At 35.7% G+C, this 20,846-nt stretch overlaps 1 protein-coding gene across 3 annotated transcripts; it reads right to left on the bottom strand.

Moving 5' to 3' along the window:
* Positions 1-876: 876 nt before the first annotated feature.
* slc28a1 (solute carrier family 28 member 1) lies at positions 877-19,299 on the bottom strand. 3 transcript variants are annotated; one of them, XM_053501175.1, is made up of 18 exons: positions 19,281-19,299; positions 18,962-19,041; positions 18,783-18,856; positions 18,548-18,639; positions 18,267-18,456; positions 17,924-18,065; positions 17,291-17,404; positions 16,923-16,997; positions 16,747-16,827; positions 16,588-16,668; positions 15,729-15,854; positions 11,795-11,925; positions 11,507-11,675; positions 11,210-11,395; positions 10,647-10,728; positions 9,116-9,214; positions 1,297-1,402; positions 877-1,179 (listed from the first exon to the last, which is right to left on the bottom strand). In XM_053501175.1, coding segments are annotated over exons 1-18 (1,944 nt in total). In that variant the 5' UTR covers positions 19,282-19,299; the 3' UTR covers positions 877-1,064. The 3 variants fall into 3 exon arrangements, 2 of the variants coding, with proteins under 2 accessions (XP_053357150.1, XP_053357149.1); XM_053501174.1 differs by lacking the exon at positions 19,281-19,299 and adding an exon at positions 19,147-19,224; XR_008360931.1 differs by lacking the exons at positions 877-1,179; positions 10,647-10,728; positions 19,281-19,299 and adding an exon at positions 19,147-19,227 and having other exon boundaries at positions 1,312-1,402.
* Positions 19,300-20,846: the final 1,547 nt, after the last annotated feature.

Raw genomic sequence — 20,846 nt, 5'->3', positions numbered from 1 at the left:
TGTCACCCTGTTTCTTTTGTGTTTGGCTAGAAGTGTGTTTGGCTAGAAGTGTTTGGCTGCTTCTAGCCATAGCCCCTTTGTGTCTCTAGCTGTGCTGTGTTTCCTGCCTCCCTAGTGTTCCAGTGAGCCTAGCCGTTGAGTGTCCCCTAGCCTAGCCACTGAGTGTCCCCTAGCCTAGCATGTTGGGGCTAAAGACATGTTTAGCTAAAAGCCATGCCTAGCTGATTGCCATGTCTTTAGCCCTAGTCCCGTCTCTCTCTTTGTCCCTAGTCTCTGTCGGGTGTCTCCCCTAGTCTCTGTCGGGTGTCTTGTCTTGTTGTGTCCAGTTTCAGCTCCACGTGTAGTTTGTGTGTCCTGTTATGTTAGTCGTCCTTCTGCCTGTGTTTCGCCACAGGACATGTTAGTCGTCTTTCTGCCTCTGTTTCGCCACAGGACGTGTGTTAGGCACCCTTTAGCCTGTGTTTCACTACCAATCTCAAGCCTAGTGTAACAGGTATTAGTGCCTGGTAGTGTCCCTTTGTCTGTGTCCTGCCAAAGAGCCCATGCTTAACCCCAATCTATTAAGTATTGTTTGAGTTTGTTCCTTTGTTTGTTTTGTCTTTATTATTATGACAACTCTCATTAAAAGACTCTTTGTTAAAATCCCCTCTGCCTTTATGCCTGCTCTCTCCACCCACGGCGATCAACATCCGCCAATACACCCCATTCGTGACATGACCTAGTGAAATTATATAGAGATGTAAGTAGATATTTACTGAAACACTTTAAACCACTTGTGTAAGTCACTCTGGATAATGTAAATATTAACAAAGTATGTGATAAATAACAGGTTTTGTTATGCAAAAAATATTTAGATTTACAATTCAGTGATGCTTTACTTTAAAGATTTAATAAAGGCAGGTAATTTTTACCCTTAAAATAAAGGAAGAATACAGAATATGATTAGCACACAGGGGATAAATGTAATTGTTTACATAAAACACAAATGCCAGAAACTAATAAGTAATTACCTTAAAATAATATCTATGTTAAACAAGTTTGCACTTTCTAAAATTAATATCCTCCTAAATGCAATTAGTTCCATTGTAAAGTTGGCAGCAGTTTGTGAAATAAATAATGGCTTCTTCCACCTTGCTCCAAGTTCCATTAAATTGAATTACTGTTTCATTTCTCCAAGCACTGTAACACACACAAAATATTTATAGCATTTAAGTAAATATATCTTTTAATATTTAAACATTATTTGGCATGAGTAATGTGTGCCTATTTGTGTGTTCAGATAACCTTTGACCTTACCTTTCAAAGAGGTCATAACAACAAGTTTGGATATTATTATTATTGAGGTTGAAAGTTTCATTTTTTAAGACATCTAAGCAATCTAGTGGAGGAACAAAAAGAAGGCCTGGAAGTGGACAAAGAATACAATAGTGATAAGTCATGAACATACTGTACATACAAAATCAAAAAGCTGATGCTTCACATCTAATTTCAAAAGATCTGCAGCAAATATCTACAATTTACTAGTGTAACCTAAATGATCAAAACTATGTTCTCAAGGTTGTAATTTTATAATGCATACATACACACACTTACAATGAAACCTCTGATTGCAAGTGTTCAGCAAGACGAGCACAGATTTTTAATAAATTTTGACTTGGAAAAAGTCTTGGTTTACAAATATCAGGTATCATGCATGCACTTCTTGTTTTGACTTGAGCAAAAAACTGAGCAAACGGTTTTTCTCTTAATTGCGCTGCAAAATTGTGGGTAATCGTCTCCCCTGCAGGGTCTTAGCGCGCGTCCCTTACTGGTATAATCAACCTCCGTGGACGCGTGTACTGTTTACTATAAAACTGTGACCGTGTGTGTGAAACATATTTTATTTTGTGTTTGTATGTGTGTGTGTGTACAGTGCATATTTAAAGCAAAAGCAAGTCTCATTAGAGAGGTTAAAGATCCATTTTTTTTTTCTCTGTATCAGCCTGCTCTTTGTGCCTGTGTGCACCCGAGTCTTTGGACACTGTGCCAGACACACACACTGTGTGTCTTTAACCTCTCTAATGATTCTTGCTTTTGCTTTAAACATGCACTGTACACACATGCATACAAACACAAAATAAAATATTTTTCACACAGCGCACACAGACCCCTCCTACTTTCGCCTTCAAAGACACACACAGACACACACACTTTCTCTCTGCTCTACACAGAAACACTGTTCTGTCGCAATTCTTTTTAAAGGTAAAGTGCAGGTAAATTTGTTTTATTTTTACTTTACAGCAGTGATTCCATTAGTGTGTCGCTTAATCAAGTGTCATTAGAGAGATTTCTTGTTTATTTTTCCGATTAAACAGTGTTTCCGTTGTGTCCCGGCGTATGTGTGAAAACAGTGGAGAAAGGGTAACTGTGTAAGTTACACACACACACACACACACAATGCCTGCGTGCAAAAATTGAAACACTTATCTGTCAGGATTTATTTTTAATTTAAAAAATAAAGTGCAGATTCATTTGTTTAATTTTTACTTGACATTTTGTGTTAATTGTTTTTATGTTTTTATTTTGGGGGGCTGTGGAATGAATTATTTAATTTTCCATTATTTCTTATGTTAAAAAATTTGATTTGGTTTCCAAGTGTTTTGAAATACAAGTATGCTTCCGGAACGAATTATGCTCATAATTCGAGGTTTCACTGTGTATGTATATATATATATATATATATATATATATATACATACAGTGGAACCTCGGATTACGAGCTTAATTCGTTCCGGAAGTGGGCTCGTATTCCAAAACACTCGTAAACCAAATTTAATTTTCCCATAGGAAATAATGGAAACTTTAATTATTCGTTCTACAGCCCCAAAAAATAAATACATAAATATAATTAATACAAAATATACAGTAAAAATAAACCAAATTAACCTGTACTTTACCTTAAAAAAATGTAAAATTAAACCCCGACAGATAAGGGTTTTCGTTTGTGCATGCAGAGTGTATGTGTGTAAAATGTGTGCGCGCGCACACACACACACACACACATTAACGGATAGACCGTTTTTAAAACCATTTAAAAATTAGCAAGGAACATTCCTTGTCACACTCACGTGAGCGCATACTAACAGGATCACTGCTGTAAGTAAAACAACAACAACAAAAAACAAATTAAACAGCTCCTCACCTTTGAAAACAATCGCGACAGAGAGAAGTTTGTGTGTTTATTTGGCAACCTGAGAGGAGGGGGGGTGAAGGGGGACTCGCTCGCGTTTACGGCCCCCTTCTCTCAGGTTGCCAAACAAACACACAAACTCTCTGCCTTACACAGACACACACACGCATACTCAAAAACACTGCAAGCACTAAGACCCAGCAGGGGAGACGATAGGTCTCGGCTTTACAGCTCCCCTTCTCTCAGGTTGCCAAATAAACACACAAACTCTTCTCTGTTTTCAAAGGTGAGGAGCTGTTTAATTTTTGTTTTTGTTGTTGTTTTACTTTACAGTAGTAATCCCGTTAGTATGCACTCACGCGAGTGTGACTAGCGATGTTCCTTGCTAATTTTTAAACGTTTTTAAAAACGGTCTCTCCGTTAATGTGTGTGTGCGTGTGCGCGCACACGCACATCTCACACACACACACACACACACACACAGCGCATGTGTGTATTCACCCAGCAGGAGAGACGATTACCTACAATTCTGCTGCAAGAGAGAGAAAAACCGTTGGCTCACTTGTGATGACGTAACGCTCGTTGTTAAAACAAGAAGCGCATGCGTGAAACATGATACTTGGTGCTCGTTAACTAAGACAATGCTCGTTTTTCAAGTAAAAATTTATTAAAAATTGTTGCTCGTCTTGCAAAACACTCGTAAACCACGTTACTCGTAATCCGAGGTTCCACTGCATATATATATATATATATATATATATATATACACTCAACAAAAATATAAACGCAACACCTTTGTTTCTGCTCCGATTTTTCATGAGATGGACTTAAAGATCTAAAATTCCTTCCAGATACACAATATTACCATTTCTCTCAAACATTGTTCACAAATCAGTCTAAATGTGTGATAGTGAGCACTTCTGCTTTGCTGAGATAATGGCCTTTTATTGTGGGTAGTATAAGGTACACCTGTGCACTACTCATGATGTCAGATCAGCATCTTGATGTGGCACACCTGTGAGGTGGGATGGTTTATCTCAGCAAAGCAGAAGTGCTCACTATCACACATTTAGACTGATTTGTGAACAATGTTTGAGAGAAATGGTAATATTGTGTATCTGGAATGAATGAACGATTTTTTTTATTCGTTTTCAAAAATTATGATTCTATGAACATTTTTATGTTTTGCACTTGTGTAAATGTTATTTTTACCCGTGATATTCATCCTAGCAATCTGGTGTATTCAGGCAATCTTCCCTGTCTAATAATTTGTTGTAAGCACAATGTTCTACCAGGAATTAATCTCCCCACAACGTAAACTGACCCAAAGTTTAAGTTTAAAAATTAGATCCTGCCTAAAGCACAACCATTTCAAAAACATTTTAAAAAATGTTTTTCTAAAACAGACAATCAAATCAAAAAACAACATTTAAAAACTGTTGTAAGGTTTTATAATATTGATGGTAACACCTCCTATATCCTGTATCCAGACGAATATACATCCAAATGGCTCTTGTCTGCTAGAACCCTTTTGTTTAATCAGGTGAATGCAAATGTATTTCCTCTCTCCTGTCTGTCTCCGGGTCCCTCCATGACTGAAATGTTAATGACTGGTTGTTTTGATGTTCAGGACGAAGCACCGTTTAAATGTGCTCTCTTTGCTAAGAATAAACAAAGATCTTCAGACATCATGCTTGCGTGTGTTTGTTTGTCTCTCCCGGTCGATCGGGCCCGGACCGGTAAGTGTAACAAAGTGCACCAGACACAACAAAAATTAACTCTCATTCTCTTAGCTTAAAACTTAGCTCGGACACATTTCTTTTTCATTTAAACCTAACAAAAGTCATCCACAAAACAGGCCAGAATATTCTGGTATACAGTGGAGTTTGATTTTGTCTCATTGACTGCTGATTCTTGGCAATAAACAAAAGCTCAAACCATCATCTCTCTTTCACCATGCTTAACGTTTGGTGATAATATGTTGTCCTTGGTTTTTTACCAATCATACTAAATAATAAAATATTTTGTGGGTTTTGGGGGTTTTCGAGCTTAATTGTCTGTTTATATACTATACACACAACATGGTAAACATACAACATTTTTGCATTATAACTTTGGATCAGTAGTGCAAATTCAATGAAAAATTTTTTGAAGATATTTCCAATAGATCATTTTAAAAAAGGCTTTTATACAGCATAATCATATTCTTGGCAAAAGTAGATAGAACAAATAGTTGTGCATATTATATGTAAAACATTCTGTAACGTTGGTGTATTCTTGAAAACATCTAAACTTCATACCAAGTCTTCTTGCCCAATAATCAATGTAATGATCAACCTCTTGTGACTAAATGGAAAAACATCATAGCCACATTATAAAATCTATTCTAAATATATATCCTCAAGTATTAACATTATCATGAAAATAGAGAATTGTGTTACCCACTACATACAGATCAATTACATCACATTAGAGATGACATAAATTAATTTCTACTACTACTACTACTATAACTACTAGGTTATATATATATATATATATATATATATATATATATATATATATATATATATATATTACATCATAATTAAGCCTGATTGTTAATTAAAATATTGTCCTAAAAATATAAAAAGAGATATTTTGAACATGATTTAAAGGGTTAGCAGGGGTTATATATAGCAGGCACAATGCAAATGCAGACATAGCATAATATTTTAGCCGACCAAGCTGGAAAATGTATTTTAGCAGTCCTGACTATCACATAAAACATCTTGTGTGTGTGTATTCTTTGCTTCAAGGTCACAACCTTTGTATTGTATTTGTTTAGAGATAGTGATGCACCATTATAAAATGAAACATAATTGCTTCAGATTGATGTGTCATTTATAGCCCACCAACCATATAATTACTAATAGTTAAATAGTAAAGTATTATTGATATTACTATATAATTATATCTAATTTATCTAATTATCTTTACTTATTATACATTATATATATATTTATTTTATCATATTATCATTTTATACTACTTACATTTGTAAGCAATGGATTTTATTTTTTATTGACAATTTATATTTTTAATTTATAATGTTACGGTGTAGAACTACTTTTTTTTAACAATAAGGAATTGGTAGCTCAAATAATCGTCAGAAGCCTATCCCAGGAGATTTAGGGCACGAATCGGGGTACACCCTGGACGGGGTGCCTATCCATCGCAAAGTAACAAACATACACACACTCTCACTCAAATGACGGGCAATCTTGGAAATGCCGATTAGCCTAACCTGTATGTCTTTGGCCTGTGGGAGAAAACCCACCAAGCATGGGGAGAACATGCAAAGTCCACGCATTTGAGGCAGGAATCAAACCTGGCCGGTAATCGAACCTGGCCCTGGAGGTGCAAGGTGACAGTGCTAACCACTAAAACACGGTGTTGCCTAAATAAATGAATAAAAAACAAACAAAAATATTTGTCATGTTTTTAACATACAGTGAAACCTCAGATTGTGAGTAACCAGGTTTGCGAGCGTTCTGCACGACGAGCAAAATTGTTTTATAAATTTTGCCTTGAAAAACGAGCGAGTTGATATACAGGTATCATGTAGCATGCATGCGCTTCTTGTTTTGATTCTGAGCATCAAGTAATCACAACTGAGCCAATGGTTCTTCTCTCTTTTGTGCTGCAGAATTGTGGGTAATCATCACCCATGCTCAGTCTCAGTGTGCGTCTCTCACTCGTATAGTCAACATCCGTGCACACGTGTACTGTTTACTATGACACTGTGACCATGTGGGTGCATGTAAAAATCTTTACTGTATATTTGTGTGTTTGTGTGTGTGAGAAAGTTGTCCTTTCATGTGCACATGAACTGCAAAAGCAAAGGTCATTAAAGCGGTTCCTTGTTAAAGATCCAGTTTCTCTCTCTCTCTTAAGCAGTGATTCCATTAATGTGTGTGCCCCCTCCCTTCTTCTCTCACCTTCACACACAAACAGAAACACTGCTCTGTCACCATTTATTTCAAAGTGCAGTGATTCCATTAGTGTGTGTCCACCCACGTTTTACATTATATTTTGTATTAATTATTTGTAAATACATAATTTATTTGGGGTTGTGGAATGAGTAATCTGAGTTTCCATTATGTGCTATAGGGGAAATTTTCTTTGATATACGGGTGTTTTGATATACAAGCACGTTTCCAGGATAAATTATACTTGCAATCCAATGTTCCACTATATTAAATTTATAATAATGTTGATACAAATATAACAACTATACATATACATTTACCAGCCCCTGCAGTCAGCCCCAGGCACAACTGCTCAAGTTCTCATTAACGCAGATATCTAATCATCAAATGACAGCAACTCAATGCATTTTGCATGTAGACATGGTCAAGAAAATCTGCTGAAGTTTAAATGCAGCATTTAAATAGGGAAGAAAGGTAATTTAACAGCCCGGAAAGTCACTGAGAGGATCACCAAGAAATGGTGGACAAATTTTAGATTAGTGATTAATTTTTGGCCATGCCCTTTCTGCTTTTTCACACTGATTGTGCCATGCCAACCTCCGCTGGAGCTTCTAAGAGGTGAATCTATGCCCAAGGCTCTGAGCCAACAACTGTAGCAATGAAGAATATAACCCAGCTCACAAGGATTGGGTTAACATCAGGGGAGTTCCACTGCCACAAAAGCAAAGTGCTGTCATATTAGCTCGCCCCTCTGTCATACTGGGCGGTGCATGCCATGCAGGCCTTGCTCAATCACATGTCAACATGGAGACCAGCGAGAGGTCCACTCTGCCAGTTAAAACATGGAGGATTTAGGGGAAAAACACTCTATTAACTGGTGTAGTGTCTAACTTGTTGTTCCTCTCCTCCTAGGGCGAGCTGTCCGGGAAAGCTGCAGAAGTGAAAAAATCCTAGAAACTATAAGCAACCGATAAGCGAATCCATAAAAAAACTTTTACTCACCCAACCTATGTCTCCCAGCGTCTTTGTTCAGTTTGCCCTGCTCTAGACTTTAACATGATGGACAATTATGTACAATTTGGCCCGTGTCAAAGTCACTTAAATCCTTATGATTGCCACCCCAGACCTGATTCCAACAGATCAACTTCAGGTTGCTGCCTAATATATCCCACCCACTTCCAGCAACCTTTGTAACAAGGTATTGAAAATGGAGCTACTGTGAGAAGGGACAAATTGTAATGTCTACACAGCTGGGTCAGTGCAAACTGCAGCTCATGTGGGATGTTTCCAGGCTGCAGTGGTATGGACATACCAAAAGTGATCCAAGGAAGGAAACTGGTGAACTGGCAATAGGTTTATGGAAAGCTAAGGCTCACTGATGCACATAGGTTCAACCCAATAGAAAAGCTACAGTAGCTCAAATTGAGGAAATTAAGTGAAAGGATAATGCTGGCTCCAACAGAATGGTGACAGATCACATAAGTCATTACTGGTTTGGTGGTACTTAATATTAGGTCGCAAGCGCAATGTTTTACAGTGCAATGCACGCAGCTAACTCTACAACCACTGTGTCTGTGTGTATGCGTGTGTGCTTGTGCATCTTCCTTGTATCCTACATTGTTTTGCAGTTATAAAAAGTATTTTAATTATAAAATATGACAAATTCTTAGTCTAATTGGAAGTATATCTTTGATCTATTGCAAAACATTTTACATACAAGGCATAGAGACCGGGCAAACAGCATGAAGTGCACAGAACAATCAACAACAGGGTGCATTTAACAAACACAGTATAAAGAGTTACTGTCATACTAGCTCTGTTTTTAAGAGGTGTGCTCATAATGACTAAAGTCCAGAATGACTCAATTTGGATTACTGTTAACCATATTATTATAACCAATAACATAATAAAAACTTAGATATGGCTTTGAAATTGCATGTGATTAGGACTTACAATGCTTGTGTGTATTACTTACCAGCAATAGAAGCATTAACCAGGGATACACAAGTGCCTGTTATTAAGGCTCTTAGCACTAGAGCAGAAATATCACTTTTTCTTGAAGGACAAATGGAAGCTATGACAAAAGATAGAGTTAAAATGGACATACTGTAAGTGCATAATTCTTAAAATTCGGCATTACTGCATTCTGGCATTCTGATACACACACCTATTACCTTCCACCATGCCCTGTCGATGTTTAAAATGTAATCTAGTCTTAAATACACTGTTATTTATTAAATATACTGCTATTAGCCATTCACTGTCATTTTAAGATTATGGTAAATGGCCCATTTAAAATTCTATATTTTAAAATATCTAACCTAAATTGAAGCAAGAGCTTGCACAGTAAATTTTATTGCCAGACTCTGTGTCCACTGTGCATACTGGGACCTGCAGGTCACTCTGTGTTTGTATTGGCACAATTACTTACTAGAAACTGTTTATCCATTGTCATTGTGCTGAACCACATTTTTTATGCTCTGGTCATTCTGCAGGTGCAGTATGTTTTAAAAGGACTGTTTAACTCACTCATTGTCTATACTATTTATCCTGTATAGGGTTGCAGGAGGCCTGAAGGAGACTCTGGAGACTAGAGACTTACACACTCACAGATCCACTCAACCTCTACAGGCAATAGTTGGGCTAATCTGCATGTTCTAGGAATGTCAGAGCAAATATAGGGACAACATGCAAACTCAGCGCACACAGATCTGAGGCAAGAATTGAACTCTTGTTGCTAAAGGTGTAAGGCCACAGTGCTTACCACAATGCCACCATGCTGGCAGCTAGCGTAATATATATATATATATATATATATATATATATATATATATATATATATATATATATATATATATATATGAAAAGTAGCTATTTGTTATCTGTCTTGGTTTATGCCTCTTAGGCTTAGTTCACACTGCAGGCTAAAGTGTCCCAAATGTGACCCATATCTGATTTTCTTATTAGTGCAGTCTGAAAAGTACAAATCCAATTTTTTCCAATCAGGCCCAGGCCATTTTCATATGTGGTCCTAAATCAGATGCATCTCCGATGTTTTGCAATTCAACTGTGAATTAAGCATGAATTTAATTTTATATTTAAGGTTTGACAGATGCTCTTATCAAGAGTGACTTACAAAAATGCTTTGAAATTTCCATTATTTCATAGATCCTTACTCTGGTTACTATTTACTAGGTACCATCAGTCAAACACTATTGGTAGGGTTTTTTTATTATTTATTTTTTTTATCTCACACTGGGTTGCTAGTTATAATATCAAAACAGCAATGGTCTCCCTGCTTAATATGTACTGATCCAATATATTTTTAGATAGTCTTATAAGAATAATATAAGAATAAAAAGTCTCAATAAGAAATAATAAGAATAAGTATGTTATAACAGTTTACAGCACAACAAGATATGGCTTTGTTACAGAACTATCGATATTGTTAAACCTGGTAAATCTTTGATACAGTTAGTTTTTTGAATATGCAAGTGGATACTTACCCATGCCTCCAATCACAATTCCAAGTGAACTGAAGTTGGCAAAGCCACACAAAGCATAGGTGCTGATTATTTCTGATCTGATCTTAAATAAAAAGGATTATATAATAAAAAATATTATAATCTGATAATTGATCTTCTCATTCAAACATAAAATATTTGTATTCATTGTAAGATCATTTTAATATATATAGTAAACTAAATTATACACCGGTTTTGTCCCACAGTCAAAAGACATGCAGATTAAATTAATTGCCATTCTCAAATTGCCTGTAGTGTGTGAATAAGTGTGTGTGTCTGTGGATGTGTGTGTGCCCTGCGATTAACTTGCAACCTGTCAAGGGTGAACCCCGCATTGTACCCAATTTTCCTGGCATAGCCTTCAGGCCCCCTGCCTCCCTGTATACATGATTAAACTTTAAAGACAATGAGTGAGTGATTGGGTATACCTGAACTCAGAATGTATTACAGCACTTTATATTTAGTTAAAACATACTGTTGTTAGATTATGATGCAATTAAAATACGGGACTTTAGAAAAATACAAAAAAGAAAAAAAAAACTCACTGAAATGTATTTCCCCGCTTCTGTAATGCCATCTAACCGATTCTGTTTCAGTTTTGACAGCTTTTCAAAAGCTATGAACTCATTGAGGAACAGTTTTGTGCCAATAAGTTCAGCCACAATGAAGCACTCATTAAATGGTATGCCCATGATGAAGGCCACCGGCAGGAATATATATGAGCAAATAATCTACAATGTTGAAAGCAAAAGTCACTTTAAGATACTTCTTAAGATTCTACTTTTTTTTGTTAAAGCAGTTGAAAACAAAAAAGGACATAGTTCATTTTTATGAAACTGGACCTCAAATGTGATGCCTGGATATCCCACCATTCCTCCCAGCCATCTTAAAGCTGCATTGATAAAATCCAAAATGGCAAGAAATCCAATCAAGTTGGCAGCTATGTTTGCTACAAGTCCAATAGATGCAGATGCTCCATTAGAAGCAGCCTCCAGAATATTCTGTTCACCACTAATCACAAACAGGATATACAGTATACAAACAAATAGCTGCAGCCTTTAAGCAAAGTATGGACATTGTTACTATTATTTGATGATGTCCAGTAGTGCTTTTATTTAGTGGGAACTCACCCGCCTTCTACTTTAATATTGTCTTCAGATTTAAACTTGCTCTCTTCTGTTTCAGGATATGAGAGTTTGGACATTGCCAGGGCACAAGGAGCAGCCATTACAGAGGCAGCAATCAAAGAGGATGGATCAATCTGTAGAAATTAAACTTTAAATCAGATGAATATAAAAACTACAAAATATGATGAATTAACAAAAGATACTTGATTTAAATTTAAGTAAAAAAATTGTTATCCACTTTTCTAAAATACAATTTTGAGTTGTTTCTATATACTGCCTTGCCAAAAAAAATTCCATAGCATTTGACCTGACTGCCTTTAGCTTTAATTATAGCATTGTGATGGTGGGTCTACAGCCAGCCCCATGATTAATCAAGGAAAAGAAAACGCCCAGCTCCCTAAAAAAAGGTCCATTTCATGCCAGACCGGTGAGTGAGATGTTCTGGGTCCATAAACTTAAAAGTGCTGTCTTTTTCTTCTCCCCTGACACTCTGGAGATTCATCTGGTTGTCTCTGTGTCTGTATTCTGGCCTCACCAAGTGTTTTTTACATATGCAGGAAATGCAGTGATTTACCACTCTGGGCAACATAATTTATAAGCATGGTATTAGTTTTCACTGTTGTGCTGATGACACACAATTATGTTTCAGCAAAGCCAGATGTGAAAAGCCAGCTTGATAAAGTTGAGCACTGAGTGAAGGACATAAGAAACAGGGTGTTAAGTAACTTCCTTCCTGACGAAAAAGAAAAAGTTCTGGTATTAGGACCACGTGCAGCTAGAAGTAAGCTTTCTGATCACACAGTACCTTTTAATGGCCTTTCTGTTTCATCAACTACAACAGTAAAAGAACTTGACGTGATTATAGATTCTTTAGATAGATCTACAGTATAGATCACAGATCTTTCTTTTTAAGCTCATGGAGATAATATTACCAGAATAGCATTCTTTCCATTCTTTATTGCCAGGATACAAAATATATTGTCACAATATTGTAAACAATGCAGAAATATTGGCTCATGCTTTTATCACCTCTAGGTTGGATTACTTTAATGCCTTCCAGTCTGGATGTTCTCACTAGAACCACTCTGCATTATACACCCATCTTATCCACCCTGCATTGGCTCACATGGAAATTTTGTACTGATTTTATACTACTAATACTACTACTGATCTATAAAACACTACCTATGCTTTAGTATCTGAGTGCACTGCTAGTGTCTCACGATTCGCCACAACTACTTTAATCAAAGGATGCAGGCTGCTTGTCAATACTGTATATTATAAAAACTACAGCAGGGGACAGAGCACTAAAGTTACAGAATAGCCTTACAATTAATCTTTGGGACAAAGACACAGTCTCAGTGTTTAAGTCTGGGCTAAAAAGCTATTTATTTAATTCAATTCAATTTAAATGTATTTTTATAGCACTTTTAACAGTTGTCATTGTCGCAAAGCAGCTTTACACAATCAAAAGAATTATTTAAGTTTGTATGGAATGTGAATGTGTATAAATCAAAATGGTCAGATAGTCCCTGATAAGCAAGCCAAGGGCGACAGTGGAAAGGAAAAACTCCCTAAGATGGCAATAGAAAGAAACCTTGAGAGGAAGAAACCTTGAGAGGAACCAGACTCAACAGGGTCTGGTTCCCAAACATCCTTATTTGGGTGAAACAGAGAGCAGGAATTGATCTGCATTCATACTGTGTGTTAGGTGGCAGGCAGTTCAGCTATAACAGTTGATGTTAATTGATGTTAATAGGGAGTCCAGGTAGTTATTGGAGGCTTAGGTAGACTTGTAGAAAATTCCAGTCCTGAGTCAAATCCTCACCGAAACCGTCTTCATGGTAGAGTGAAACCGTCCTCAGACACCGGACACATCCCAAAACGCTCACAATTGGGGCATCCATGTGACGAGATCTCCAACCAGAAGTGGGGCACCAGGATAAGTCAGACAGGTTCAGAGGGCAGAGGGAGTCTGGATAACTGACAGCTCATGTGTAGCATGACAGAGAGAGGGAGGAAGAGAGAACAGGAGGGGGAGAGCAAAAGAGGAGAGATAATAGTTAGGTATGGTCACAGTCACATAATGTATAATGTGAATGTATACTTAGTGTAGAGTGCAAGCAGAGACTCCGGCAGGACTAACTATAACAGCATAACTAAAAGGGAGAGCCAGAAGGAAACACAGACATGAGGTCTTTGTCATAGTCCTACTGGAGTCACCAATTGCACTCTGTACTAAATATCCATTCACCTTATACGACTTATACGAATGACTGTGACCATTCCTAACCGTTATTTCTCTTCTCTTCTGTTTACTTCTATTCACTTCTCTTCTCTTTCCCTCCCCCCTGACTCTCTCCATCAAGCTACACATGCTGCTCCTGATCTGACAATGATCCAGACCTCCTGTGCCCTCTGGACCTGTCTGACTAATCCTGGTGCCCCAATTTTAGGTTGAAGATCTGCCCTGTGTGGTCTGTTCGGGATGTATGTGGTGACTGGGGATGGTTATATTTTACCATTAGGATGGTTTTGCCTTTTGCTGCAGTACAGTACCTGAGCCTCGAATAACAAACTGAACTCCATAACAACTTAAACATTTTCTATACTTATTTCCATAATTTTCTTTTGATTCTATAAAGCTGCTTTGTAACAAGGACCATAGATATTGGAACAAGAAACAAGAATTGAACCTGGGCCTTCCGCATGGCAAGCAAAAAACCTACTAATGAGCCAAGTACTCTAATTTTAGTAGTAGTATTTAATTAATTAACATATACATCTATTCAATACATTGTTAATAAAAAGAAAAAGTTGATTAATAAAAGTGTCAGTATTTGGCATGACACCACATTGTCTCAAGTCCAGTTTGTTCAGTTGTATAAGTAAATTAGTGACTAAGTTTAATAAGAACTTCTTTTTTTCATGCAACCCTCGTGCAAAAAGCAACTTCCATTTTGTTTTTGTTTGAAATGTGGTTACTAATATCCTGCTTTCTTTTCTGGCATACAGGTATTTTATGTAACATTTAATTTTGTGTTGAAATGCAATAATGCAATAATAAAGTGCTGAAAATAAATGTTTGCACTTTGTTTCAGTACAAAACATTGTCTGAGGTTCTTACATTAACAGGGTAAGAAACAGAGGATGTGATGTCTGCATTGGTGACATTACAAGTTTTTTCTGTTGATGGACATTTCCTGCACAAGAAGTAGGCAGTACTGTTAAAAGTACACTGTGGAACAGGATGCAGCTACAGTAAAATTAATTACAACTGAATCGACATAGCTGTTCAAGAAATTCAACTCCTAACTGCATTAGTTATGTAAAAAAGTAATGGTTTTCATTTATTATGTAAAGCCCTTTGGTCAACCATTGGTTGTTTAAAATGTGCTATATAAATTAACTTAGTTAGAATCAAAAGACGTTTTGAAAGCTACAGTACTGTAAAACATATAAATCACTGCAGTAATAATCAAATCAAAGGCTTATTTAAATCCAAGAGTCTACTTAATGTATGTAATGTACCCTGCCTAATACAGTTCAAGTGATCTTGATGGGTTCCCGGTTGAGTCTGGTTCCTTTAAAGGTTTCTTCGTATTGCCATCTTAGGGAGGTTTTCCTCAGATTTCATACACATGTCCATAATTTTATTTGATTCTGTAAAGCTGTTTTGTTACAATGGCCATTGTTAAAAGTGCTATACAAATAAAATTTAATTGAGCCTGTATTTAAATGATACATAATTGTATGCATTTTGCTGCTCATATGATTGGTTGCTTACAGAATGGCATAAATAAGCAGGTGCACAGGTGTTCCCATTAAAGCTAATAGTTAGTATATTTTCTGTACTTTGGTATTGTTCAAAAGATGCCTGATTACAATCCAAAAATGATAATTGTGAATTTGCATATTTTAGAGTGACATTACTCACCCCAAATGAAATGAAAGCTCCCATCACACTGCCTGCAATTGTGGCAAAACCTCCAACAATGACAGCGTGGATCTCTGACTTGGTCATGTCTTTTAAATAGGGACGGATCAGCAGTGGTGCTTCTGTCTAAGATAAAAAGCAAATATGTTAACCTAACAGTTTGGACAAAGGTAAAAAAGCAATATATTTTATTTTTTATTTCTTCTGATGGCTTGAGAATAATAAATACTGCCTGCATATTTTGTACCACTTTTAGATTAGATTAGATTAGATTTAACTTTATTGTCATTACACATGTACAAGTACAAGGCAACGAAATGCAGTTTAGGTCTAACCAGAAGTGCAATTAGCAGAAAGTGCAGGATAAAGGTATAAGTTCTAAGTACACTATATCCAAAAGCACCTGTCGGGTGTAAGATGTAAAAGCACTACTGTTCTCCACAAACAGACCCGAGAAGAGCAAGTAAAATACCACAAAACTGCAGAATATGCTGAATATGCATTACACTTATGCTGAAGCTTAGTTTCATGGGAGGAAGATTTAATTTCAGTTAAAATTCAGCAAATTTAAGAAGTCACAGGAGATTATCCAGTTGCATAATAACATTTTTGTTTATATTATTAAGTTAAACGAGAAGATTACTGGATTAAAAATACAAAATAACATTACAAAACATGGAGGTCAGACTTTAGTATTTGCAACTGCAAAGAAGAGGATTTAACAGAATTTTATTCAATCTCACTCAATTGAGTTTTTAAATAATATAAACACACGTACGTTCTTAGAATGTAATATAACTAATACATGATCTTATAGGCTGCATTTTTACCCAGTACAATAAAATTATACCAATATTACCTGTCCAACAAATATATTCCCTGCAACACTCAGTGATTCTGTAGGCGAGGTTGCCATTGTTATCTGCATAATCCACGAAATCTGTAGAAAAAGACAAAGTGTTTACAAGTACACTCAATCCAAAAAAAATTAATACTTAATGATTATAGTCAGTCTGACCTTAATGATAATCCATTGCATCAAACCAAGGTAGTAGAGAACTGACATAATACTGCTGAAAAATATCACTATAGGCAAAGCCTATAGAAATTTAAACAGAATCAGGTCTAAGTTGCTTTATATGGAATTCAAAAGTAGTTCAGTAAATGTTCTGCAGAAATATGATCTTAACTAACCTGAAACGCAAAGATGTTGTTTACCAAATCGCCAAACACAAAGGATGACCCCTTGGTTGTGTAGTTTAAAAAAATCTTTAAAAAAAAAGTGGATCCATATTTATTTTCATACTCACATTCATATTTATATTCATATTATTATTCTTATTATTATTCTTCTTATTATTATTACAGTAACTGTAGCAGTGTATATTGTAAGAGAAAAAAAATATCTCCTACACTTTTATTTAAAACATTCAGTTTGAACTTGAACCTTTAAAACTTGTATGTCAACAGAAAAAAGCTAAGATTCACTGTCATGTTATTTTAATCAGTAACAATTAACAGCTACTGGTTCACTAAATCATCTAAGATAATATGTGTTAAACCTGGATTTGTTCTCCCAGCCATCTGAAAGCTATTAAACCAGGCGAAGTCCTTATGACAAACAGGCCCATGACAAATTGTAAACCAAGCCCCCAGAGGATTGTTCTCCAGCGAACCTGTGGAGAAAAACCCAGAATGTTTGTGCATTTTTAGGTGTGTCAGTCTATCAGCAGTTAAATAAAATCATAAAGCCAGTGCTTTTTGTTTTTTTTTATCTCTTTTTAGACTTTTAACCTTAGTGTGATAAGACTCCCAGGAAATCTCATGATAAGAAAAGAATCCCAAGATATGTATCCTCATGTAAAAAATAACTACCTCTTAAGACAATATCAAGGATAACACCTGCTTGAATTCCTGTACTTACATTTAATATTTTGCATCAACTTTTTAAAATTTGTGTTTTAAGTCATAGCCCTGACCACCATAAAACTTTCTTTAACCTAACATTAGTCTCTAGTCTTTCTGTTTTTGATTACTTTTTTAATTTTTTCTTTTTGGATAAAAGTATCATAACAGCATCAAATCACAAAAATGAAAAAGTGTAATGTGTAATGCAATTATTAACACCTTGATTTAATATTTAACAAGTCATTAATATGTTCACATTTAAATAAGATTCTGATATCAGTGCTTACTGCATATCTTTTTGCAGAAAAGATGAACAACCCAAGGATAAACAGACAGACACCACCAAATGAAATTAGCTTCTCTGGGTTTTGCCTTGTGTCAACTGCCAGCCAGGCCACCAACAGTCCTACCACTACTAATATGAAAACCCTGTAACATATCAAGAAAAGAAAACAATGTTTTTGCATTTTAATCTTATATATATATATATATATATATATATATATATATATGAACCAATATATTTGCCAATTTAGGAAAGGTTATGAATAATTGTCTAGTTCAAAGGTAAAGTAGCTGTCTCACTTTCAAAGTGTTAAGCAGAAATCATGTCTTAAGTGGACTATTTACCATTTTATCCACCTGATGTTGGCATTGAAGCATCTAACAATGGGTTTTAGTAAGTTTCTTATAGTCTCTCCCTTGAACTTCTTCACAAACTCATATAATGTGAAAAACACTGTCACACTGGTAAGGACAACAAGGGCAATGGCTTTCTGGAAGTTCAGCCAGCAGGCAGCAACAAAGTATGCCACAAATCCTGTGTTGTAAAGCAAAATACATTAAAAAAAAAAATTTGGATTACAGGTATACAGTGACATTACTGCAGTGACATGATTTCCATTTTCTACCTGCACCAAGTATCCCCAGGCCAATGTATTTGAAGATTTGAGAGTGAGTCTTCACAAAGTTTTCAGTAGCTATGATGGGTTTGAATATTTTGCTACAAAAACAAGAAACAATTGTTATGTCCTTCATGTAGGTATTATTTGTTATTTTATATTACTTTCAAATTGAAAATGTTGTGGCATTTTCAAAACTCTTCAATAATATGTTCCAATAGACTGTAACCTATTACATACAGACCTTACAAATGATTTGGACTCTCTTTCTGACTCCGTCACTGCTATCTCACTGTTGTGATTTGATATGATGTCCTCCTAGAGCCACAATAATGCTGACATATTATAATATTGTAAATGGGCAAAGTATACAATTAAAAAAACTGGCTATGTTGGCAAATGCAAATTTCTTCAAGCACCCACCTGAGCCTCAAATCCAAGGTTGTCCACTTCGTGTCTGTTACTTTGAATTCCATTTTTCAATTCCATGTCCTCAGTATTCACTGCAGAAGAAAATTTGATTATAAAATGACTTTGTGTCAACTCTAGTCTTCATAGATAATGACAACTTAAAAAAGTACACAGCAGACAAAGAAATAGTGGCTCACTTCTTCTGTTTCCTCTTCGAATGAGTGACAAATACTTATCTGTAAAACTTTTACTAGCAAGCTTTTAGTCAGATGTTATTACTAATTAACTACCTAGGTGTAAGGCCATGTTTTATCAATTCTCACTCACTCACTTATTTTCTATACCGCTTTATTCTGTATTCAGGGTGGCAGGGACGTGGAGCCTATCCCAGGAGGCTTAGGGCACTAGGCAGGGCACACCATGGACAGGATGCCAATCCATCGCAGGGCATGTATAAATTCTGTGTGTGTGTGTTTTTTTTTCAGTGCAGCCTGTATGCTTGTTAAAGTTAGCAGGCCACAGGACTCAGGGTCTTACCTAATAGGGAGGAGATAGGAATAGGTGGATTACATTTAAGTTGAAATGGGAAAACAACCAAACAAATAAGCAAATGTTTAAAACTTAAGCCAGCATGTAACTAGTATAAACAGTAAATCCTGAAGTTTATGTTTGTTTAAGTAGCGTGTGGGAAAGGTCCAAGTGAAAGTACATATCTATGGACATCTGGGGTTCACCCACCAGCAATAGTGTCCTTTCTGATGAGATGTGTGATTCTAGTGCAGGCTTTGATCAATCACCTGTCACTACAAAATAGAAAACACAGGCCAAAGGTCAGCAAGTGGACTTGGTCTGATGTCATTGTAAACATTAGCCCAGTGTAAGCCCAGCCCTGCTGAACTAAATCTCACAAGCAACTAGGCACTGACTAATATTTTATTGTTGTAAAGCAAGGCCAGGATTAACTCTAGATTCCTAGGTGTTTTTTTTAAACGACGGCTTCATAAAAAAATTATATTTAAAAAATTTACATAGTGTAACAAGACTAAGAAAATTATAAATATATTTAAATACGTTATGCGCCAAAATATACAGTACTGAAACTCGTGCATCATGGACATGCATTGGAGTTTGTTGATGGGGCAAAAAATGTAGACGGACTTTAAAATAAGTGGCAGAGCAATTCATTCCCATACCTGTCCCATTATCCCGATCTTATGCTTGCAATCCAAGATTACACTGTAATACAATACAATTGGTGTTTGATGTGCATGAAATTTGCATATGATTATGGCTGATTATACCTATTTGCCAGTTTCCTGTGTCAAAACTGCATATGCATATTTTTTGCATATGCAGGAAATGCAGTGATTTTGACACAAAAACACTTATTTCACAGCCTTTTATCTTTACTTTAATGTAAACTTTTTACAGTATTACAGTATTTGCTGTAATACTGCAGTAGTATTGCAATATAATGCAGTAATACTGCAATACTGTAGTTAATATTTAATGACTACTGCAGTTAAAATAGTAGTTGCGTCAGAGCCGGTGTTATGTGTTGAAATGCCCCCCTGCCATGGATTGCCCCCTAACATAATCACTATTAAATATTGTATTAGAACCTAAATTCATAGGTTAATGGTTTCCAAATTGCAAATTACAGGAGACAATAAAATAAAATAAGCAATATGAAAACAAATATGTTGTATATGAAAAAATATCAATATTAGTGTTATACATATACAACATGTATACTTTTATATTGTTTATTTTATAATAAAATTATTTTAGTCTAATTTTTCATCATAAAAATATAAATTTTATTATATATAAATGTTTATTTGCATATTTATGACAATGCCCTGAAAAATAAATGTGCCACAAAATAAACATTATA

Source organism: Clarias gariepinus, chromosome 7, assembly GCF_024256425.1.
Source record: "Clarias gariepinus isolate MV-2021 ecotype Netherlands chromosome 7, CGAR_prim_01v2, whole genome shotgun sequence".
NCBI classification, from domain to species: domain Eukaryota; kingdom Metazoa; phylum Chordata; class Actinopteri; order Siluriformes; family Clariidae; genus Clarias; species Clarias gariepinus.
Note: the sequence above shows the minus strand (reverse complement) of the source record. Positions and strands in the feature narration are given on the sequence as shown.

Coding starts and splice junctions, on each gene's coding strand:
- slc28a1 (XM_053501175.1), bottom strand. Junction 10,729..11,209: donor AAGCGGGGAAATACATTTCA/GTGAGTTTTTTT, acceptor TTTTTATTTAAG/ATCAGATCAGAAATAATCAG. Junction 1,403..9,115: donor GGTTAATGCTTCTATTGCTG/GTAAGTAATACA, acceptor GTCCACTTCCAG/GCCTTCTTTTTGTTCCTCCA.